Raw genomic sequence first — 25,521 nt, 5'->3', positions numbered from 1 at the left:
AATCCAGTGAGGCAAGCCCCTTCCTATAACTCAGGCTCTTTAGTCCAGTCAGCATCCTCATAAATCTCTTCTACACCCTCTACAGTTTGACAGTACACAGCAGGATCAAAACTGTACACAGTACTCCAAATGTGTCCTCACCAACAATTTAAATAACTGCAATATAACGTCCCTCATTCTAAACTCATTGTTAAATATATTCACTGTTAGTTTTGATTCCAGTTTGCTAAGTGAAGAGATTGTAAGCACCTTCCACCTAACAATAAGAAAGAGAGAAATAGATTGGTTTATCAGTATATTCCCTCATATTTGCAATCAACACACATTTTATAATTTAAAACATTCACTCCCTCACTAGCTGCACACTTGACCACAGTATGTACTGCAGTTTTTACAGCTTACCCTGCAGCAACTTGCCAAGGCTGCTTTAAGCAAGCTTTTGATCCCCTTTAGCTAAAATATCAACAGCAGCAGTGGCATGGGAATGTTCAAGTTTCCTTCCAAGTCACACACCATCCTGTCATGTTGTTTTATTCCATTAATTTTATCACCAAAATGTGTGCCTTGTGCACAGACAATAAAATGAATCTAATTTACTCAATTACTGTCCTATCAAAATGCTTTCATTCATCAGAGGTGTAACTGAAGGGACTGTTGGCAATGCTCTCAAGAACTATTTATTCACCAATTTGGGCTCTGCTTCTACCGCTCAGTCCACAGCATCTCACAGTCTTGGTCCCACCACAGACAGAAATGCTGAATCCTAAAGGTAAGATGATAATGACAACACATAACATCAAGATGGGCTTAATTGAGTGTGATATCAAGGAGTCCTGGTAAGGTTGAACTCCACATTCCTTGGTAAGGTGCTTAGAACCTGTTCTTTCTTGTTTCATGGCCCCCCTGGCTGACTACTTTGCAGTTTATTATTAAAGTTATTGTTCACTGTTATAAACTCTCCACTGCTGTGCTTTTGCATCAAGGCTTCTTACAGTTCCTGGCAGATGGGTGAACCTATGATTTGGCTCACTTAAAAGAATTTGTCTATTGACATGAGCATGTGATCTAGAAGCAGAAGACAAATCATTGACCTTCTGCTCACCACTCTCTTCCAACTCTCCATCTCCATACAGGAACCTCACGCCAGTCAATCCCCTCCCTCTGAGCCTCAGATTCTGGTGCCTGAACACTTTGACAGATCACGAACCCTATGTAGTAACTTCCTCTCTCAGTTCATCTTACATTTTGAACTCCAGCCATCTACAGACTGAGCCAAGGTTGCATTTGTCATCGCTGTCTTGACTGGGTGAGCTCTGACTTGGGCCACAGATAATTGGAACAATAAAACCACCATTTCAAATAAATAGGAAGAATTTGCTACGAGGTATGCCAGGTTTTTTGAGCATGTGGGAAGTGGATACTTCACCTATGTCAAGGCTGATGCTCAGGCTGGACCACCATGGAATTCAAGACCTTCTTGGTGGAATGCGGCTGGAATGTAGAAGTGCTGCTAGCCCATTACCATCATGGCCTCCTGGAACGTTTGAAGGACAAGCTGTCAACCCAGCTGCTGCCCACCAGTCTCGAATGCCTCATCACTCTGGTCCTCTGTGTAGACAAGTGTATTATGGAATGACAATCCAGATTATCAACCAAACCACTATTTCCATACCCAGAACCATTTAGGCTGCATTATCCTCCTTAGCAATGCCTTTAGAACCCAGGCAGCTAGTGAGAGCTCCCTTAACACATCAAGAGCATGAGCATCTCTGGAGAAACAAACTGTGCACCTACTGCAAAGCAGCTGATCACCTATGCATCAAATGCTCCTTGCATCCTGGAAATACCATCACCAGGTAGAGACCATGGGGCCTTCTTTCTGGTAACCTCACCCCCCCCACCCCCCCAGCACCATACCATAACTCACTCGCTCTGACCTCCTCCATACTCCCGATGGCTCAACATGCAGAGGAGGCTCTGGTGGATTCCGTTGCAGCAGGTAACTTTCTGGACCAGACTCTGAGAGCAGCTCGGACTTCCTACCTAGGCTAACCCTCAATGCTTCTGCATCATGGCAATTAACAGACATCCCTTGGGGTTGAGATGGTCAGAGCGTGCACACGAGCATTGGAGAGCACCGCAAGACCATCCAATTCCTCCTGATTGACTCACCCAACATGCCTCTCATCCTGGCTTACCCCTGGCTCTCAAAGTGGTTCCTCACTTTGCCTGGTCATCTAGTCCATTGCTGTGTCGACCTGCCGAAGCACTTGCCTGCAACCTCTGGACTTCACCCCACAAATCTGTGGAGAAGGAGGAAACCTTCAACTTCACCAAACTGCTGCAGGAATACCACAACTTAACAATCATCTCGAATAAAAGGGAAGCCAGCACCCTGCCGACTCACAGACCACACAACTGCACAATAAACCTTCTCTTGGGCACCACCCCTCCCGAGGTAGCCTGTTCCCTCTCTCCCCTTCTTGAGGCACAAACCATGAACGACTATGTCGCCAAAGAGTTACAGCATGGCTTCATTCAACCATCCCAGTCCTCAGCTAGTTCAGGATTCCTCTTTGTCAGAAATAAAAATGGGGGTCTTCGTCCCTGCATCGACTACTATGGACTCAACTAAATTAACATTAAGAACCGCTTCCCTCTCCCCTTGATGGATGGCACATTTGAAACATTACACTGGGCCCAGATCTTCACCAAACTGGATCCACGGGGCGTGTACAACCGGATCCACATCTGCCGGGGGATGAGTGGAAGATGGCTTTTATAGCATCATCTGGCTGCTATGAATATTTGGTGATGCCCTTCAGACTTTCTGACAGTTCAGCCATTTTCCAAGCCTTCATTAACAAGATTCCCTGAGACATGCTACACTGGTATGTGTTCTTCTACCTTGGTTACATCCTCAGCTTCTCTAAGAAACCCCAATCATGTCTGTTTGGTCCTTCAGCGTCTGCTTGAAAAACAAATGTACGGCAAGTTAGGAGAATGCCAGTTCCACACCCTAGTCATTTCCTTCCTGGGTTATGTCCCTTTGCTGCAAGGCATAATCATGGACCCAGAGAACGTGAGCTCCTCCACTGGATGGCCCCAACCCCACTCCCACAAACAGCTGCAACACTTCTTGGGCTTCTGCAACTTCTGCCATTGTTTTGTCAGAAACAACAGCCAAATCGCTGCTCCTCTCACCTCTCTCACCAAGTCTCCTACACCCGGGATGATCTGGTTGGCTGCTGAGGACCATGCTTTTGAGAAGCTCAAGAGATGTTTCACCACCAGTCCCATTCTCCACAATCTGAACTTCCCTGGACCTTTTGTGGTTGAGGCGGATGCATCTAACGTGGGCACCGGGGCCATCCTCTTTCAGCAAGGACTTAGTGCACAAGTTTAACTCTACAGAGTGCTGTTATGGAGTAGGAGACAGTGAGCTACTCGGTATTAAATGGGCATTGTTGGAATGGAGGCGTTGGCTAATGGGAAACACTGAGCACTGACAACCAGAGCCTCATATGCATAGAATAGACCCGCAAACTCAACCCAGGTCAGGCTCTCTGGCCCCTTCTTTGTACAATTCAACTTCACCATCTCCTACTGACCTGGATCCAAGAACACTAAGGCAGATACCCTGTCGTGGCAGTTTGAACCAGCTCAAGTAGCTTATCATTGCATCCTTGCAGATCCTTGCTACGATCATCTGGGACCTTGAGAATCAGATCTGCCTGGCCCTACAGCACGAGCCTGCTCTGGCCAACACACCCAACCACTGGATGTACGTGCCAGCAGCCTTGCGCTCTGAGGCACTCCAGTGGGCCCACTCCTCATTTGTATCCAACCATCCAGGCGCATGTCGGAATCTAGATTTTGAATCCTTTGATTTTGGTGGTCCACCATGATTGAACACATGTGTCGGTTCATTGCCACCTGTTCTTAATATGCCCAGTCCAATTCCTCTAACCAGTGCCCTGTGGGCTACTGTGGCCCCTACCAGTCCCTCAACGCCTATGGCCCTTCATCACCATGGATTTTGTCATGGGTTTGCCACCTTATGATAGGCCCATGGTGATCAAGGCAATGATGGACTGGTTCTCCAAGGCGGCCCAATTGATTGCCCGTCCCAAACTTCAGTCAGCCACTGGGATAGCGTACCTGGTTCTCCAACATGTAGGTTGCCTTCATGGTTTTCCTCAGGAGTTGTGCTAGATCAGGGCTGACAATTTTTCTCCCACTCCTAGTGAGCCTTCTGTTCCCTCCTCTGCACCTCAGTTGAGTTTGTCCTCTGGCTATCATCCACAGACCAGAAGGAGCTAATCAGCAAGTGGAGAGCTTTCTGCAATGCTTCATTGCCTTTAAACCTTTCACATGGAAGAATTGTCTGCTCCGGGCTGAGCTTTCCCACAATTTACACACCTCCTCTGCTGCAGGTATGTCACCCTTTGAAGTACTTCATGGCTACTGTCTGGAAAGGCCCTGATTTGCCACTGCTGGTGTGCTTGGAAAAGGGCACAGTGGGCTATCCTAGCTGCCAACCATGCCTTCTGTCACTAAGCCAGCAGTGCCCATTCAGACTACTCCAACCTAGGGACCATGTCTTACTGTCCACCTGAGATCTGCCTCTGCGTACTGGCTCCCACGAGCTCTCACCTTGGTTCATTGTCCCTTCAAGATTACCCATCACTTGCTGTCTCTGGCTGCCAGTGTCCCTCAGGGTCACATCTATCTTCCAGGTGCCCTGCCTCAAGCTTGTTGTCCATGGACCGCTCAACCTACCTGAGCCTGCACCTTGTGGATCTAAGATGGTGGAAGGTGGTCCAGTGTATATGGTTCGCGGGTTGATGGACTTGCGCCATTGTTGGTGGGTCATTTGGGAAAGGTATTGCATGGAGGAGAGGTCTTGGGTGCCATATTCACTTTGGATCCGTCATTCATTGAGGAGTTCCACTGGACTCATCCGGATTGCCCTGGATCATTGGGTGCCGACTATAGGAGGGGTGTCCTGTCAGGCCTGCACAGGCAGGCACCTCCCTGTCTGCAGCCTATTTAAACCCATCTCTCATTCACAGTCCTTGTTCACTCATTAAACGAATTGGCCTCAACCAGTTGCTCTAGTCTTCAGTTACCTAGTTGCCTGTGGTGTTTAATATCAGTTCTCTCTTTTTTCATGGCCCCCCTTGGCTTATTATTTTGTAGTTTATTATTAAGGTTATTGCTCACTGCTACAGTATATTGCCTCTGTTGCTCTACTTTTGGGTCAAGCCTCCTCTACAACTCCTGACACTGTGGAATTATTTTTTAGGGCTAAGGTATTCTCCCTGGTGCTGGATATTTATCCCTCAGTCAACTTCACCACAACAAATTATCTTTGTTAGCTACCAGTGGTATTTTGCTCTACATAAGTTGACTGCCCTATTTCTTAAGCTACACCAATCACAACAACTAATGGACTAACATTTTACCAATCACTGAAGTCAGGTTAATTGGCCTGTAATTTTCTGTCTTATACCTCTCTCACTTCTTAAGGAAGACTCCCTTGTTAAAAATGTGCTCAGATTCTGTACAGGAAGTCAAAACAATAAGTAGATAGGTTCTTTTTATTAATGCTAGCTCTTCTCTTACTCCACTCCCTAACTAACCATTCCTGGTGGCTGCAGTTAACTGAATGTATCAGGAAAACAGATGCATGCCCTGCTATAATACAGGAGCACCAAAGCCTGCTACCCTGCTGCATTTGGGAGTTCAAAACAGAACTGAAAAAGGTAGAAAATGCTAATTAAAATTCATGTTCACTCCCTAACTTATCCATTTAGTCATAGAAAAGTTCAGCACAGAAACAGGCCATTTGGCCCATTTAGTCCATGTCAACCCATTTAATCTGCCTACTCCCACAACCTGCACCAGGACCATAGCCCTCCATACCTCAACCACCCATGTATCTATCCAACCTTTTCTTAAACATTGAGGTAAATTGAGCTTGCATGCATTGGCAGCTCGTTCCACACTCTCATGGCCCTCTGAGTGAAGAAATTTCCCTTCATGTTCCCTTTAAACTTTTCATCTTTCACCCTTAACCTATGTCCCCTAGATGTAGTCTCACCCAAACTCACTGGAAAACGCCTGCTTGCATTTACCCTATCCATACCCTTCATAATTTTGAATAGCTCTGTTAACTTTCTTCTCAGTCTTTGACATTCCAAGGAATAAGGTCCTAACCTATTTAATCTTTCTGTATAATGCAGGTCCTCCAGTCCTGGCTAGTCCTTGTAATTTTTTTTATGTAGTCTTTCAACTTTATTTACATCTTCCTTGTAGATAGGTGACCAAAACTACACACAGTACTCCAAATTAGGCCTCACCAACATGTTATACAATTTCAACATAACATCCCATCCTGTACTTAATACTTTGATTTATGAAGACCAATGCAGCAAAAGCTTTCTTATCTGCCTGTGGTGCCACTCTCAATTAGTTTTGGACCTGTATTCCCAGATCCCTTTGTCCCACCGCACTGCTCAGTGCCCTACTGTTCACTGTGCACGACCTACCCTGGCTGGTCCTCCCAAAGTGCAACAGCTCACACTTGTCTGCATTAAATTCCGCATCCCATATTCCCAGCTGGCCCAGATCTCCTGCAACTCTGATAGTCTTCCTCGCTGTCCACTACACCCCCAATCTTGCTGCCATCTCCATATTTGCTGATCCAGTTAACCACATTATCATCCAGATCATTGATATAGATGACAAATAACAACAGACCCAGCACTGATCCCTGTGGCACACCAATCGTCACAAGTTTCCAGTCAAAGAGGCACCCATCTACTACCACTCTTTGGCTTCACCCACAATGCCAATGTCTAATCCAATTTATCACCTCATCTTGAATACCAAGCGAATGAACCTTCTTAACCAACCTTCCATTGGGGACTTTGTCAAAGGCCTTGCAGAAATCCATGTAGATAATATCCATTGCCTTGCCATCATCAACTATTCTGGTAAATTCCTCAAAAAGCTCTGTACAATAACAGGACAATCGGCACTGAAGGTGGCAAAGTGATAATTCTGTACCTTGAAATTATCACACGATTACAAACAGTGGAAAAAGAAACTTTAACGTCAGCATTTAATTCTTCTGGTTTTTTTGTCACAATATTGAGCATTTTGTTCCGAGGTTGGCTGGATCCCAATTACCTGACTCTTTTGATGTATAATTGAATACTCTATCTGTTTTGTATGAGTTCAAATAGTCTATTATTGTGTACTGGAGATTGTTGGATTCGCAGTCACAAAGTGAAACGTGATTAGGTGCCAGCAAGGGTGTAACTCTCACCAACATGCAGCAGTAACGTAAGGGCCGCTTGCAGCCCTTGCATTTGTTTCCAGTCAGCGCTGTGCAGATGATGACACGCTCTCACTTTCCGCTAGCCTTCCTGTCGTTAAGCAGTGCCAACTTGGCCATCGCCGAGGCTGGGCGAGGTTCTGGTGCAACCCGGCATGGGGAGGGACGCTTTTCTTCATGTCCCAGAAGTTAAGGAATGCGGAGAGAGGAGCAGCCATAGCACATAACCAAGCTGTCGGGCTCAGTGTGTCAACCAGCTGGTGTCTGCTGTCCTTGAGGCGTTTCCTTAGGGACTGATCGGCCGCCGCGGGAATACAGGCAAGGGAAGGAGTGGCAAGTGAAGCGACTGAGTTGAGCTGTGGCAGAGCAAGCAACAACAGTTCCGCTCAGCACTGCCGTGTAGCACTCGAGAGATGTGATGCTCTGCCGTCTGCATTCACCGTTGGAGCATCTTTCCCCTCTCAGGGACGGATTGGTGCGCGTTGAAGGCAGGTTCTGTCAGTTTAGGACTGAAGGATATCCTGTGCGGACGGTCCACGCCGGGGGCTTGCTGAGTTCTGTCCACTTGTGACTGGGGAGAGGGCAATGGACATGAACGTGAAAAAATTCACAGTGCGGCGCTTCTTCTCCGTATACCTGCGCAAGAAATCTCGATGCAAGAGTTCAAGCTTAAGCAAATACGAGGTTTGTGTCCAGGCTCTCTCTGTTATAATGGAAACGGTTTGTGCTATGGTGCTATTTGTATCAGGGATTTTTGACAGTAATAAAGTTTTGTTGGATTGTTTGAATGAACAAAGACAATGCGGAGAAAGGTGACCAGCAAAATAAGAGATGTATATGATTCATTAAAACGTTGCATTAAATATGGGCTGGATTTACAAAACTATTGAACAAATGAGTTAGAATTGCGCAGCTAATAGACCAGGTACAACCCTTCATCGTGCATAGTTTCTCAAAGGGACCTACCATCGCATTATACTCATTCTTCGGGATGGTGATAGTGAATTACTGAGTGAGTTGTTGATAAACGTGTTAAAAGCAAAATTCACAGTCACCCCCTAATTAACGTCTTATGGTTATGGGTTGTATTTTATTTTTAAAGCTAATTATTAGAATTTGAAAGGCCGTTTCAAATAGTAGTAGCATAACATTGGGCTTTGTCAAGATTTTTTTTTACATTACTTTCAGTCTGACTGTTTAGCTAGCCCGGTGATTTAAACCAAAGAGATGGTTGGAAAGAGCCATTGCACAATTGTGGTTGCGGGGCCGACGCACAAATGATTCCGTTTAGTTTGGGGCAGTCAGTGTTGTGCGGCAGATGGACAGAGATTGCAGAGTTGGATGTACAGTGACCAGATTGGGATTATTCCGACCGAAACTCTAACAAAGACGAACCATCCTCGCCAGGCCAATTCATCCCCTTTGAGTCCTTTGTAGATTTGAAATCAAATCCCCAGCGGCCGTCCCTTCTCGTGTTATCTCTTCCTCTGCATGACAACAGCTCGCTCATGCTTAAAATCTAAACAAAAACCTTTGTGTGGAGACAGGAAATATCTTCACCCCTCTTAAGAATTTGCCGGCAATGGCGTGAAATATGATATCTGACAAGCACGCAAATCAAAATAATGCAAAAGCGGGTCACCGGTATAGGTTTCATGTGCTGCATCAAAGACCGATTTTTTTTAAATTCCCTTTCAATTTTTCTTCTCTCCCGAAAGCACTTACTGATTTTGGAATTTAACGCCATCGGTGCCAGCGTCCTCCCATTCTTTGTGTCTGCGTGGTTGTCAGCAAGGAACAACTCAACTAAAGCTTTTTCCATTTTCGTTGGTCATTGTCTGTGCTTTAACTTTGCTTTAATCATGTTATCTCTCGCTGCCTCTCTATCTCTGCTGATAGCCCCCGCCCCTCGGCCCTTCACCTGCCCTACTACTGTGCCCATACTAGAGCAATATCTGGGTTCAGCGAGCATTGCAGAATACAGTTGAATATGGAGCCTGAAAATAAAGAAATTTTCTTCCTAGGAGAGAGCAGAGTTAATAGGAGATATACAAGATCATGAGCAACATACATAAAATGCTGGAGAAACTCAGCAGGTCAGGCAGCGTCAATGGAGGAAAACAAACAGTTGACATTTTGGGCTGAGTCCTTTCATTGGGTCTGGAAAGGAAGAGGGCAGAAGTCAGAATAACAGGGTAAGGGATGCGGAGGAGCTCAAACTGGCAGGTAATAGGTGAGTCCAGGTGAGAGGAGAAAGTTAGGTGGCTTGGGGAAGGGAAAAGTAGGGAGTGATGTGACGTTGGTGAAAGTGGTAGAGAGCTGAGGAAGAAAGAATTGTCTGCAGTCCTCTCCTATCAGATTTCTTCTTTTTCAGCCTTTTGCCTCTTCCATCTAACACCTCCTAGTTTTTCACTCATCTACCTTTCCCCTCTCACCTGGACTCACCTATCACCTGCCAACTCCTGCTCTACCTCTCCCCTGATCCCTTTCTTCTGGCTTCTACCCTCTTCCATTCCAGTCCTGATGAAGTGCAGCTCCCTGAAGCGTCCCTCTTTAGATGTGGCCTGCCCTGCTGAGTTCCTCCAGCATTTTGTGTGTGTTGTTCCATATTACTGGCATCTGCAGAATCCCTTGTGTCTCCATTTACGGATGTTTCAAGGAATAGGGGCATAGATTGAAAGTGAAAAGTTAAAGATACAGAAGGAATGTGGGAGAGATATAAAAATACTTTTTCTGTGCAGTCATTGGTTAAAGTCTATAACGGACTGCTTATAAGAGTGGTAGAAACATTGAGGCCTTCAAAAAGGGAATTGTGTAGGTGTTGGGGAGTAATTGTAAGATCTGTTAGGAAAGGGGTGGGTGGATGGAACTAATGGGGTTTCTCTCAGAGAAAACAATTCTGCTTTTACAATTCACTGTATATTCTTAAACTCCATTTCAGACCTGCAGTTCCTCATGCAATTCTCACTTTTTTGTAGCCATCACTTCTTCCATCAGCATGAAAATACTGTGTGGCTCTACAGTTGTGAAGCTGCTTGGGGTATTGTACTACAATATATTTGCAGGTTACTATTATCATGAACTGACTAACCACAGGAGTTTTCTGCACCGGTTAAGTTTGCCTATCTTTGTTTTTCTCTGTCCATGGATTAGCCAAGTGCTACAGGTTGGTCATGGCTGTTCTTGAAAGTGAGAAACTGACAAGTAAGTGGATTTGGTAGATGGAAGCAGAATTATACTGTGAGCAAACAATGCAAATGGACAATAAATTACAAAATATTTGATAACCTTTGGTGTTCAAACATTCAGAACAGTTTGTAATCACTGTAAGGGATAATGAAGTACATGCCAAATGTCATGAAATCATCCTGGTGCTTTGAAGGATAAATCATATTGGTTAAGGTGTTCGTATGACTACAAAGACCCTAAACAGGGAAATGCAGTAGTGTAGCAATTAGTGTAACTCTTTACAACAGCCCTGTACAGGGTTCTATTCCTGTTGCTGTTTCTAAGGAGTTTGTATGTTCTCCCTGTGACTTTGTTGGTTTCCTCTGGGTGTTCTGGTTTCTTTCATAAGTTATGGACATGGGACAGTATGTTGATGCCAGAAGCAAGGTGACACTTGCAGGCTGCCCCTAGCACGGCCCTGGACCATGTTGGTCATTGATGCAAATGGCAAATTACACTAAATTTTAATGTTTCAATTTCCTCGCATTCGTGGCAACCTTTCCATTTCTTTTGCAGTTAGTCTGTTTTTTTTATGGGGCTCAGTTGCTAGCTCAATGCTCAACCCAGCACGGATGAAAAGTGTGCAACTGGGAATTGAATCTGGGGTCACTCACTTCAAAGTCTGGTGCATACGCCACTACACCACTGGCTGGCTTAATGATGTACATGTAACAAATAAAGCTAATTATCTTCTACAGATACTATGGCATATATTGTTTCATTAAAATATCTTTTACAAGTTACTTTGCAAAATTTGACTATAGGCATTTACTCATGGGTTTTATTGCTTAGTTCCTTGCTATAAGGAAAGGAAAAGATTACATGGGTTAATGATAATGGCTCCCCACCCTTTTTAATGTTGCCTTGATATTTTGTAGGATCTTGGGACTATTCTATTCAATTTCTTATTTGACTTGGCACATCTGTAGTTTAGCCTTGGAATGAAGTGGGAAAGAGCCTTTCCCTAGCATTTTCATAGTGACTGGGTGACGGTTTGCAGAGTTTCATGATAAGTTAGGAGAAGTCCCCAAAATTCTTGTTCTTTCTTAGAATGGTAGATTAATGAGAGAAGATAACAACGTCTCATGAGGCAAGGGCTTTCTTTCATCTACAGAGTTGAAGACCTTCTGGCTGCTTTTTGTAGTCATTTCATTTCATTTATGATATTTACCATTTCTGATTAAATGGGAACTTTGCCAATTATGCTTTATCTTATTATGTGAGATTTGGAGATGGATCCATGTAGTCAGAGGGAAAATGGTGACAGCTGGATGTTCAGGGTGAAGTCATCAATTGACTGATGCACCATAAGCAATCAATTGCTCACTGATGAAGCTGTATTGATCACTTGTTAATGCATACAACCTTCAGTTTACCATGTGTAATTGCAATCAATGCTTAGAGCAATATGGAATAAAACTGAAAAAGGAACGGTTGAATAGTTCATGAATGGAATTGTTAAAATAAAAGAAAATGTAAGGTTTTTAGAAACTTTGCTTAAACTGTTTGATTAAGCATTATGTGAGGCCTGAAAAAAATCAAATTTAGGATGTTTTGCATTTTTCCCATTGGAAATAATATTTGTCTTTAGTGGTGTGTCTCTTTACAAAAACAAAAGGCAGACAGTTTTTCCTTTCTTGTAAATTCCTGCCTGTGTAAATTTGCCATTGTAAAATAAGCATTCTTATGCTTAACAAGGAGAGGAAGTGTGAACTGATCCCATGAAATTGCATGAACATTTACTGTCAATTACCTGATGGGAGGCAAGGTAAACTTTGCCTTCTGATTTTTTTCCCCCTTGCAAAGCAGTCCCTACCCTCCAAGGAGCATTCTTTACAGAACAAGGCTAAGATTAAGAATTTGACCAGTCAGTAATCTAACCCAAATCCCTTCACACTGTCTTTCTATTATTAGCACTAGTTAAAGCTGAGGTGATCATTATCTTCCTGTTCATAATTTGCATGTTATTTCTCCTGGATATTTGATTGAAAGTTACTGTCCTACCCTCAAAATGTGAAATATTTTTTAGGCTATCTTTAAACACAACTGAAAAAGAGTAGGATAGATAAATCTCCCGGACCAGACGGAATATACCCCAGGTTACTACGGGAAGTGAGGGAACAGTCTGTTGCACTTTGTATCTTCATTGGCCATAGGAGTAGTACCCAGGAGGATGGCAAATGTTCTTCCTTTGTTCAAGAAAGTAATAGGGATAATCTTGGAGATTCCAGGCCTGGGAGTTTTACGTCATCAGCGGTGGGAAAAGTGTTGGAGATCATTCTTAGTGACAGGATTTATGAACATTGGGAGAACCATAGTCTGATTACAGATAGTTAGCATGACTTTGTGAAGGGCCAATTGTGCCTCATGAGTTCAATGACTTTTTTGAGGAAGTGACAAAACAAATTGATGAAGGTAGAGCGGTGGATGTAGTATATATGGATTTTAGCAAATTGTTCAACAAGATTCCCTGTGGTAGGGTCATTCAGAAAATCAGAAGGCATGGGATTCAGAGAAATGTGGCTGTGTGGATTTGGAATTGGCTTGCCCACACAAGGCAGAGAGCGGTAGTAGATAGAACATATTTTGCCTGGACTAGGGGTGTTCTGAAGGAATTTTTCTGGGAACCCTGCTCTTTGGAATTTTTATGAATGACTTGGAAGAGGAAGTGGAAGTGTGGGTGTTACGTTTAATAACTCCAAAACATAAAAACGAATTGAAAGGAAAACAAGAGAGCAGGGAATGTTGTATGCCATTTACGTATTTTTCCATAGAACTCTCAATGCATTATGCAAACAACAATGAATAATCAATATATTTACAATTTTACTTAAATACTACTGAAATATTAAATACACAACTCTCCTCCCTGCTTAACTTCAACTCAATATAGAATACATCTCAACTATATACCTTGCACAGTATACTATATATTACAACTACTACACATACATCCACAGCACAGTAAGTATTAAATTGTCCCATTCAGACCTAAAGATTTAATTGCTATGGAGGCTTTCTTATTTCTGTGGGATAAATAACATCTTTCCTGTCAAGAGGGATCATTCTACTTGGCAGGTGAGACTTGTGGCTGTGAAACGATCTCAGGTTCTGGGACCTCCTATGTGGTGATTGTAGGAATTGACTGTTGGACTGCAGGAAGTGGATCTGACAGCTCTGGACACCTTTCTTCTCTAACAATTGACTCTGCTCTCCTCAATTGATTGATGTTATCTTCAGATGATATCAGATGCAATCTCCGCTGTGTAGGAGAGTAGTTCAGTTCTATACGTTTGATTACCTCTGTAGTTCCTTGACAGGACTGCTTATCCCAAAGTGAAACACTGAACCTCCTTGTTTGAGGAGCCTTCAATCTGCCTCATCTGTTTACATACTCCTGCATACTCTAACTTAGATTGGGCTTGAAGAGATCTAAGTGTGAACACAAGGGATGACCCAGTAATGGCATAGCTGGTGATTTGCTGATTGTGGAGTGTGCTGCATCACGATATGTAAAGAGGAAATTGGCGAGCTTCTGATTCATTGTAGTGTAGTGACATTGCTTGCAATGGGTAACAAACTGTGGTCCATTGTTACTGACGCAGTGTTCTGGAACAACAGTCCTTGAGACGAGGCTTTTCAACACATCAACAGTGTGCGAGATGTATTGGAGGCTGCTGGGAACATTTCTGGCCACTTTGTAGCTGCATCTACTACTACAAAAGAAATACGTGCCCGTGAATGATCTGGCAAGATCCACATGAATCCTGTAACAGAGAAATGCAGGCCATTCCCTGGGATGGAGAAGCATCTTCTGGACATGTTAAGATCGTGAGCAGTGCGTGACAAGCTGTTCAAGCTGCTGATATATCCCAGGCCACCAGACAGAGCTTCAAGCCAACCCTTTCATTTTAACCACACTGAGAAGAGCAGCATGCAACTTTTTCACCAATTAAGTAAGTTCTCAGCTTGGATGGTACAGTAACTCTCAATCCTCACATAAGGCAACGTCCATCAAGGGCAAATTTACCCCAGTTCTGGTAAAACTGGGGGAACGAGATTCTGCTGCACATTCGAGACATTTTTGGTGGCTGTATAAACTGAATCAGTGTGGGTTCTTTTCTGATTTCCCTTTGGATCATCTCTGCCATTATAGAGACTTCCTATTGCTGTTAGGGAGAATATGTCAAGAGGAGTGTCCTTTAAAGTAAATTTTTCCAGTATTCCCTTTTTCAAGGGTAAACAGGACAATCCATGATTAGTTGTCCTCTTGATTTCAATATTTTAATTGTGTCCTCCAAGAAACAAGGCACATCTCTGCATTGATGCTGCTGCTGTTAATGGAGCACCCTTCTGTGGATTGAAAATTGACACTAGGGGTTGATAATCAGAAACAAGGGTCAGTTCTCTCCCATACAAATATTGATTGAAACATCCCCAAATCAGACTTGAGGCTGCTCTGTCAATTTGTATGTACTGTAACTTTTCTCTAGAGTGGGAAGTGAATGTGATGCTCACTTTCATCAATCATAACACGTGGCATGACCGCACCTACACCATAAGGTGAGGAGTCTCAGGCAAACTTCACTGGATGATGTGGATCACAATGTGGCATGGTGTCTGATGTCACTATTTTCTGTACCTTTTTGAAAGCTACCTCACACTGCTTTGTCCATTGCCATTCCTTCCCACTCTGCAGTAATGATTTCAAGAGGAGTAGCAGTAATGAATTCAAGAGGTGTAACACAGTAGCCAGGTTTGGCAGGAACTTGTCATAGTAATTGATAAGTCCTTAAAAGGACCTCAAATGTTTCACAACCATTGGCCTTGAGGGACCCATCACTGCTTGAATTTTCTCAGCACATTTGTGTAAATCTTGTGCATCAATGGTGTGACAACAGTACATGATGCTTAGTTAAAAGAATGCACACTTGGTGCATTGTGCTCTGAGCTCATAAACTTCTAATCTTTTTAGCACTGTCTTGAGATTTTGGAGATGTTCCTTGTCATCCATATTGGTAACAAAGATGTCATTTAGGTAACACTGAGTGCCTGGGCAGCTTTGCAACACTCAGTCCTATCTGCCAGAGATGTTACTCCAAAAATAAGCTATTATAGTGATAAAGCCTTTTGTGAGTATTTATGGTGAGGAACACTTTGAACTCTTCTTCCATCTCCATCTGTGGGTAGGTCTCGGCGAAGTCCTCTTTGCTGAAGTGTTTCCCTCTAGAAATGTTTGCAATGATATGCTATATATCAATGATTTAGATGATTAAGTAGGTGGCTTTGTTGCCAAGTTTGTAGATGATACAAAGGTTGGTAGAGGGACAGGTAGTGTTGAGGAAACAGGAAGGCTGCAGAAGGACTTAGACCGAATAAGAGAATGGTCAAGAAACTGGCAAATGAAATACAAAGGTGGAAAATGCATGGTCATGCACTTTGGTAGAATAAATAAATGTGCAGACTATTTTCTAAACAGGGAGAAAATCCAAAAATCTGAGGTACAAAGGGACTTGGGCTTGTGCACGACATCCTAAAGGTTAACTTGCAGGTTGGGTCAAGAGTGAGGAAGGCAAATGCAATGTTAGCATTCATTTCAAGAGGTCTAGAATATAACAGCAGAGATGTGATGCTGAGGCTTTATAAGGCACTGGTGAGGCCTCACCTCGAGTATTGTGAACAGTTTTGGGTTCCTTACCTAAAAAAAAGATGTGCTGGCTTTGGAGAGAATTCAAGGGAGGTTGACAAGAATGATTCCAGGATTGAAAGGATTATTACATGAGGAATGTTGGATGGCTTTGGACTTGCACTCACTGGAATGTAGCAGGATGAGGATGATCTCATTAAAACTTTTGAATGTTGAGAGGCCTGGACAGAGTAGATGTGAAATGGATGTTTTCCATGGCAGGGGAGTCTAGGATAAGAGTGCATAGCCTCAGGGTAGTGGGGCATCCTTTTAACCGTAACTCAATTATGTCTCTGTCTGCTGTTTTCATTGATACAGTTATTTCAACTGATCTTTAAAATGTTAGTTGTGTTTCAGTCTGGAGCTATTTTTGTCGGCTTTCTTGTTAGATTCCACAATCTAAACAACCTCTCAGTTCCTCATTAAGCCCATCACTGAACTGATGATGCTCAGACAACTTCATCAATTCAGCCATGTATGCTGAAATGGACTCACCATCCTTTTGACTTCACTTATTCATTAGGGTTAGGATTATGCAATCAACAATGGCTTCAGTTCTAAATGTTCCTGCATTAGTTTCACAATATTATCGAAGCTTATCTCAGCTGGTTTGGTTGGAGCAGTTAAATGTCTAAGTAAACTGTATGCCATTAAACCCAATGCACGCAGTAAAACTGGCACTCACTTCTCATTGGTTATTTTAATTGTTTCCCATATTGTTAAGTTAGCTCAGTATATATGAACCAGTTATTTGTTGTGCAATTGAACAAGTCAATCTTTCTGATGTAGCCAGGCATTTCTGCAGTTTTAAAAAATTATGATTACAGTACTATCTGTAACCAACCCACGAATTCATCCATTTTCTGCCATCCTTTTAACTTAACCGTTTCTCTCTCCCCCTTCCAAAGAGATATGTACTGTGCTGCTTTTGTTTTTAACTCGATCATCTTGCTGCACTTCAACTGGTAGGTAGTCATCTCGGATTCTTTTTAAACCTCTTTGTCACCACTGTTTTGTTTTGTAACTCAAAGATGTAAAGAGTAATTGAAAGGAAAATGAAAGAGCCAGGAATGCAGGCCTAACTCCTTTTTTTACTTTAAGCAAAGTGCATATCTTGTGGCGGCGTGATTACCAATGCCATTTACGTATTTTTATACATAACCCACAGTGCATTATGTAAACAACAGAGTGCTTAATCAAACATATATTTACAATATTACTCAAATACTACAGAAGTATTAAATACACACAGTGGGTGTGTAAGTTTGCAGATTTCACTAAGGTTGGTGGTGGTGTGGATAGTGTGGAAGATTGGTGTCGGTTACTGTGGAACATTGAAAGAATGCAGAGCTGGGCGGAGAAGTAGTAGATGGAATTCAGTCTGGAAAAGTGTGAGCTGAAACTGCAGAAGGTTAAACTTGAAGGCAGAGTACAAGCTTAGTGGCAGGATTCTTAGCAGTGTGGTCAAGCCAAGGGGTCTTGGGTTCACATCCATTGATAGGGTGCTTAAAAAGATGTAGTGGCCTTCATTAGTTGGGGGATTGAGTTCAAGAGCTGTGAGATAATGTTGCAGCTTTATAAATCTCTGGTTAGACTTCACTTGGAGTATTGTGTTTAGTTCTAGCCTTAGGAAGGATGTGGAAATGTTGGAGAGGGTGCAGAGGAGATTTACCAGGATGCTGCCTGCGTTGGAAAATGTTTCTTATGAGGAAAAACTGAGGGATCAAGGGCTTTTCTCTTTGGAACAGTGGAGGATGGTGACTTAGTAGAAGGGTATAAGATGATAACAGGCATTGATAGAGTGGACAGCCAACACCCCTTTTCCAGGACAGCAATAGCTATATGGGAGGGCATAATTTTAAGGTGATTTGAGGGAAGTATAGGGGTATGTCAGTGGTAGGTGCATAGAACACACTGCCAGGGTGGTCGTAGAGGCAGACACATTAGGGACATTTAAGAGATTATTAAATAGGCACATGGATGAAAGAGAAATGTAGGGCTATGTGGGAGGAAGGATTAGATTGATCTTAGAGTAGTTTAAAAGGTTGGCAGAACGTAGTGGAGCAAAGGGCTGTGTTCTCTGTTCTGCTTAAGCACATATTATTATGAGGAGGTTTGAGAGAATAAATGCAAATAGTGTCTGGAACCAGCGACATTGTCTCATTAGAGTTTAATAGTTAGTTGTTGTGAATCTGTGGAATTCCTTACACTGAGGGTTCTGAATGCTCAATCTCTCAATACATTTATGGATGAAATTGACAGGTGTTTGACTCCCTAATCAGTCCACAGAGCACAGGGAAAGCAAAACTGAGGTCAACAATCAACCTCATTGTTTGAGTGCATAGGGAGTTCAAGGGTTCATATTGCTCAGCTGTGATCTTATCACATACTGATTACCTACACACTGATACTACATACTGATCTTATTATTGTGAGGAGCAGCAAAACAGTACTTTGCTAAACCAGTTTACAAAGTGGTCATGTGACTTTGAAAACTATATTCAGCATTGGGAAATATTGAAGACCATTCTAAAATGATTGCAAATTAATGAAACTATTAAAAATTGAAAAAAAACCCTAAAAATCAAGAAACTAAAACATTTAAAACGCTCTTGAACGATTGAAAATGACTGGTAGTATCTTCATGCATTGTGGTTAATTTTCTTCATTGAAAAGAATGGTGAAGAATTCAATGCAGTAGATCTTACCTGGACTGCGGGTTTCATGTGGATTCCATATCATAACTGATTACAGTTTGCTGCAACCTTGTATCTAAAACCTGGAGGTTTTTTTGTGAAAAACCTGCTAACATTTTGAAGAATTCCATGGTTATACACAAGCACAAATCTCAAATTTGCTAGCAGTAACAGTGCAATGGAACCACTGATATGTATCCACAAGCCCCAGTTGAGAGTTATTTTTACCGAATGTGAATATGAGTGCAAATCCCTTTTGTCTGGTCATAAACCGGACTGTAATATTTCTCAAGCTCGTGATTCTACCACACGCACTTGCTCATTGTCCTGTGTATTATTATACAGGCAATGGAATCTGCTCTAAGTTTATCATTTTTTTCACTCGAGCTTTATTTGGATCCCGTATTATTTGATTGTTTCCTTAAGTCTTTACTATTCCCAGAGTTTTGTGCAGCCTGTATTGTATTCCAAACTATTCTTCTTATCCCATGATTCAATATCGTAATATTTTTAAAAAAATTCCTTCTGGAATATTTATCCTTTCTATTCCTTTCCCCTACTTCAATCCCTCCCTGCTTCAAGCAAATGTTATTCTGTGAAAGACCTTTCCACATCTCTGTGTTGTTGCTGTATTCTTTATTTGTCACTGTGGTTCGGACATGGTGGAGTGAGAGACACTGAAGCAGGTCTCTAGATCACAGACTTTAACGCAAACAGTATTAAAGGGAAAGGAAACGCTAGGCCAAACAGGGCTGCACTGAAACACTCAAATGGAAACGAAGCCTACACTGTGGCTGAAAAGACCAACTAAGAATTAAATGACTATCACTCGTCTTCAGATTCAGTTGACTCAAGAGTCCAATTACTCAGGCAAGGTGGAATGCAGGAAGCAAAGTGTTTCTGTATCCTTTCCTGGGTTCAAAACTACGACAGAGTGAATGGAATTAATTACTATCCCAATTAAATTATAATTAGCTGTCACGTATATATTCACGAGTGCTATTGCCGAACCTGCTGCGCAGCAGAATCGTGGTTGTGACATGCTGATCTTTTTTCTTCTCTCTCATTATTTTGAGTGTCACTTAACTGGTCCCCAATCTAATGGCTCTTAATGGAGTAACTCCAGAAGGAGACATCCCTATTATTGCTTTTAACCTTGACTTTGAATAGGCAAAATTTATTTGTTTATTCTCCTTAATGTGACACCAGAATTTATGTATTTATTTTTATCTTTGGAAAAAAACTGTTAAGTTTGTAGTTTGCATTTTATGTATTGATTTTAATTTCTTCAAGATTAAATGCCCCCTTAATTTATAATGGAGTTAAATAAGAGCACGAGTGAATTAATGGATATACTTAGCAGCCTTTTGCACTTACAGACACCATGGAAATACCATTTCATAAATTCTCTTCCAGTACCTGTTTACTGTGTCCTGTACACACATCCTTATAGAGTTGTTGTCATTGATTCACCTCAAGTATGTTTCTGCACTATCTCCAACTCATGTTCAGTTCATGTTTACACTCTCTCTAATTCACAAGCAGAATGTACTTGTACTGCCTCTGATGCAAGTGCATTACATATTTACACTCTCCCTAATTCACATCTGTTGCATATTTACACACTCTCTCATTCACACCCAACACATATCTCCCTAATTCACATCTGTTGCATATTTACACACTCTCTCATTCACACCCAACACATATTTACACTCTCCCTAACTCACATCTGTTGCATATTTACACACTCTCTCATTCACACCCAACACATATCTCCCTAATTCACATCTGTTGCATATTTACACACTCTCTCATTCACACCCAACACATATTTACACATTCCCTAATTCACATCTGTTACATATTTACACACTTTCTCATTCACACCCAACACATTTACACTCTCCCTAATTCACATCTGTTGCATATTTACACACTCTCATTCACACCCAACACATATTTACACTCTCCCTAATTCACACCTGACACATATTTACACCCTCCTTGATATACATAAATTATGTATTTTCACTGCACATAATTGACATCTAGTACATACCTGAACAGCCTCGATTCAGTCTTGCACTGTCCCTGACTCACATTATCAGTGAAGTTTACTCTGTTGTTAACTCATGTCACCAGCATGTTCACAACTCACTTCATATCAAATATGTATCAACAAGTTATATTCACTTCCAGATTATTCCTGCTCTGTTTCTGATTCACACCTACTACCAATCTATTTTGTCGACAAGTCACATGAAGGACCAGGTTGCTCGCTCCCTACTCCCATCACTAGTTTGCTCTGTACATAACAGTTCTAGATGTTTTTTTTGTCTTGGAGCCCTATCAAATAACAGAACAGTTGAAAAGTTTTCAATGTGAAATGTTAACACTTCTTTCTTTTTCCATATATGCTGCCTGACATGTTGATTTCCACCATCAGCAGGTTTTATTTTCATTTGAACATCCAGTACCAACTTGTTTTAACTGAAGCTCACATCCGGTACATATGCATTCGTCCCTGACTGTCACCTTACTGCTATCAACTTGTTCTGTTTACTGCCAGTATCCAGTGCAAAGTTGTGTCATTGCCGATGAACTGGACTTTGACAACTTGCACTCATTCCTCAGTCACACTTGATCTCCTTGTGCTCAAGGAGAACAGGACAACCCGTCACCACACTGCTCTGAAGTCTGAACAAAGAAATGTCATTTTCATATAGAAATTGACTTTATGTAAACAGATATTGATCCGATAGAAACATTGTGCACTTCTGAATCCCATCATTTGCATCTTTAAGTAACAATCATAATATATATTTCAGGTGTTAATATCTAGTTAAATCCACATGTTAAAGGCCAAGAGTATTTGATGTTTAATAAAATAACTTCCTTATAGTAAGTGTTGCCCTATAATCCTTCATTTGCATCTTTATCTTGCCTCAGTGACCTTGGTTCAGAGGCTTGAACAGAAAGGCTGTACAAGAGTTGGGCTTTCAAAAACAATGTACAGCCTGGATGACTGCACTGTGTCTGCACACTGTCTGTCAGCTTATCGTCTTGACTCTTACCTTAGTGAGCTTCCACATAAAGAAATGCTGTACCAGGTGTCTGTGCTCTGTTTGGTTAGCACACACTTTAACCTTTGCTTTTCTGCACTTCCCACTGTTGCTCAGACCCAACTTACAATCAGAATCAGCGTGCCCTGACTTTGATTTGTGCTCATCCATTCTGTTTCGGCTCACTTCCAATACCTGTCTGTTCCATTCCAACTCCTGGTCTCATTCTGTCCTGTTCCAACACACTTTCCAGTCCCAGAATTCCAGCTCACTCCCAGTCCCATTCTGTCCTGTTCCAACCCACTTTCCAGTCCCAGAATTCCAGCTCACTCCCAGTCCCATTCTGTCCTGTTCCAAAACACTTTCCAGTCCCAGAATTCCAACTCACTCCCAGTCCCTTTCTGTCCTGTTCCAACATCCTTTCCAGTCCCAGAATTCCAGCTCACTCCCAGACCCTTTCTGTCCTGTTCCAACACACTTTCCAGTCCCAGAATTCCAGCTCACTCCCAGACCCTTTCTGTCCTGTTCCAACACACTTTCCAGTCCCAGAATTCCAACTCACTCCCAGACCCTTTCTGTCCTGTTTCAACACCCTTTCCAGTCCCAGAATTCCAACTCACTCCCAGTCCCTTTCTGTCCTGTTCCAACACCCTTTCCAGTCCCAGAATTCCAACTCACTCCCAATGCCAGTCTATTCTTTTCCAGTTCATTTCCAGTGGCATTTGGCCTGGTTCCCACTGCCATCCAGAACGTGTTGCTCTGCCCCTAGATGATTTTCATCACTAGATTGCTCATTATTTTGCTTTATATAAAGTATCAGCTTTAAGCTGACTTACAACCAGAAGCTATTCACTCTTCTGTGGCTCACATACCAGTTTGTTGTGTGTCCTGCTCCAATCAAGTTGTAGATTGCTCAGTCCCCAGCTTATCTTCAGCAACCGTTCACTCTTTCTGTGTGCACTTTCATTATGTGTTTGTCCGTATTCTGACTCACAGAGTGTACCTGTTTCACCACCAGTACCATTTGACTCTGACCATAATTCACACGCAGTACCAGCACACTCTTCCCTGACTCACTCTCAGTATCAGCTCACTCTGTGATGCTTCACTCACAGTATATTGTTCACTTTTCCCTGACACGCACCCAGTGGCAGCTCACTCTGTCAGAGATACACTGTGATTACAAGCCTGTTCTTATTCAGACTCACACACAGTACCAGTTTGCTTTGTATCAACTCACATCCATTTCCAGTTCATTCTACCACACTGACCCCTCTACGACACAGTTTGCTTTGTAACTCATTCTCGTCTGATATCAGTTCACTCTGTGTACAACTTCTGTCCAATACTGGACTGCTTTGTGCCCAAATCATACCGGTACCTGTTCCCAATTCATTTTCGTGACCCATTTACTGGCTTTCTGACTCAGATCCAGTACCAGATTGCTCTTTCCCTGACTCACAATGTTTTCTACATGTATTTTATGCCAGCACATCTTGTTCCTGACTTGCATCTATTTTCTGATTCACATCAGTGACTTCCATCCACTGCTTCACCAACTGCCATCAGCATTAGTCCAATCTGTTTCTGAATCTCTTTCCTTTGCTAGCGATTAGTACTAGTTTTCTTGGTTTCCCACTCAAACACAACACCAGTTTCCTTTGTTTCCAAATCATTCTAACTTACAGTTTGCTCTTTTTTCAACTGACATGCTGTAATAATTTGCTGTGTCTCCAACTCCCATCCAGTACCAATTTGTCTCTGTCTCACATCCAATATCATTTTACTATGTTACATTGCGATCTTACTTAATTCTAGTACTATTCAATGAACGTCCTGCTATTATTTCCAAGGTTCTAGTATTATCCCAATAATAGATGTTAGACAATATAGTCTGTAGCTTTTGGTTGTCTCCTTTCTTGAAAAGAGCTGCAACATCTGTGGTTTTCCAATTCCTGGGAATCTATTTAGAATCTGTAGTATTTTGAAGGATTACAACGAATGTATTCACTATTTCTACACTCATTCCTTTAAATTCCTAGGACACAGACCAAAGTTCAAAATACATTTATTAAAGTTATGTATGTGATACATAACCCTGAGGTTTGTCTTCCCGCAGACAGCCATGAAACAAAGGAGCACGATGGAACCATTTTAAAAACATCAAACACCTAACATACAATAAGAAGAACAAATCGCTTAAACTGCAAAAAACGAGCAAGAATATAAAACATCAATATAAATACAATATAAGATCAATATAAATACAAAATATAAAAACCAGAATGTGTGGGGGACGTTAGCTACCTAGTTCTTTTCATCTAGTGATAGTCATTGTTTTAAATTCCTCTTTCACTTTGTCCCCTTGTTTTCTAGTATCAGACATGGAAGTCTCATGCTTTTTCACTTTCTATTTCGAATCACCCATTTCTATGAATGGAAATTTGACAGTGTTTACTGATATCTCCTTTACAGTGAAGATTGTCAGAGTGAATGCTGGATGTCCATGTATTTCAGATTCTCTCATTCCTTTTGAACTGAAGAATGGATTCCCACTGATTGAGTTACTGGGCATGAATAGCCATGTTGATTAACAAATGTCAGATATGTGAAGGCAGAGGCAACACAAGAGAGAAACAATTGTGCCGTGGAGTTAGAGAAGGATGGATAGGAGGAAGTTTGCCTGAAAAACCTTGCATTTGTACTGTATGTTCTATTTAATTGAAGCTATGTTCTAATAACTGTTAATGGAAAAGCATCATTGGTGGGGAAGAAGCTTCCTGAACATGAGCAGTTTTTCAGTCCGAGCAATACTACTGCAAAATGTCTGTTTCATTATCTCAGGAGATACAGATGACACTGGTTATAATATAGTAAGACCATAACACATAGGAGCTGAATTTGGCCATTTGGCCCATCAAGTCTGCTCCACCATTTCATGGCTGATTTATTATCCCTTTCAACTCCATGTCAGTTAACGTCACCATTCCAAGCCCTTTACTTAAAAAGAGTAACTTAACATAGTTGGTTCTGTGACTTAGGCCGAGTGACATCTAGGGCTGAAAGGGCTTGAATAAACATGAATATCTTTCTTTGTAGTAAATGCCGCAGCCAGTGGAGACCCATTGATTGTAATTGTCTCTGAAACTACTCATTCAAACGCAATCTCTTTGGCAAAGGCCTTGTGCAAGCCGAGACTGTACTGAAGTTTAGAGTTTAGTCGTTCCAGAAGAATTCAGACTGAGCTCTGGCAAGTAATTTATTGCAGAGCAAACAGGGCTTGGTAATGCATTTCATGTTTCTGGTATCTATGGAGGGAAATGGATAGTTGATGTTTTGCTTCAAGACCCTTCATCAGGACTGCAAAGAAAGAGGACAGATAGCCAGTACATTAATTGGGAGGGGGGAGTTAGTGGAGTAGGAGAATGAGGTTGAGAAGGATAACTAATTGGCCATTATGGAATGGTGGAGCAGACTCGCTGGGCCAAATTGCCTCAGCTG

The 25,521-nt window shown here is 42.1% G+C and overlaps 1 protein-coding gene across 1 annotated transcript in view; it reads left to right on the top strand.

Moving 5' to 3' along the window:
• The first annotated feature begins 7,930 nt into the window (after window positions 1-7,930).
• Window positions 7,931-25,521, top strand: part of rps6ka2 (ribosomal protein S6 kinase, polypeptide 2) — a 154,491-nt gene continuing 136,900 nt past the window's right edge. Inside the window, exon 1 of the mRNA XM_059985355.1 lies at window positions 7,931-8,029. Within this exon, the coding sequence (XP_059841338.1) occupies window positions 7,931-8,029 (99 nt within the window). The remainder of the gene's footprint in view (window positions 8,030-25,521) is intronic.

Source organism: Hypanus sabinus, chromosome 12, assembly GCF_030144855.1.
Source record: "Hypanus sabinus isolate sHypSab1 chromosome 12, sHypSab1.hap1, whole genome shotgun sequence".
NCBI lineage: Eukaryota > Metazoa > Chordata > Chondrichthyes > Myliobatiformes > Dasyatidae > Hypanus > Hypanus sabinus.
This window is presented reverse-complemented; position numbering and strand designations above follow the sequence as displayed.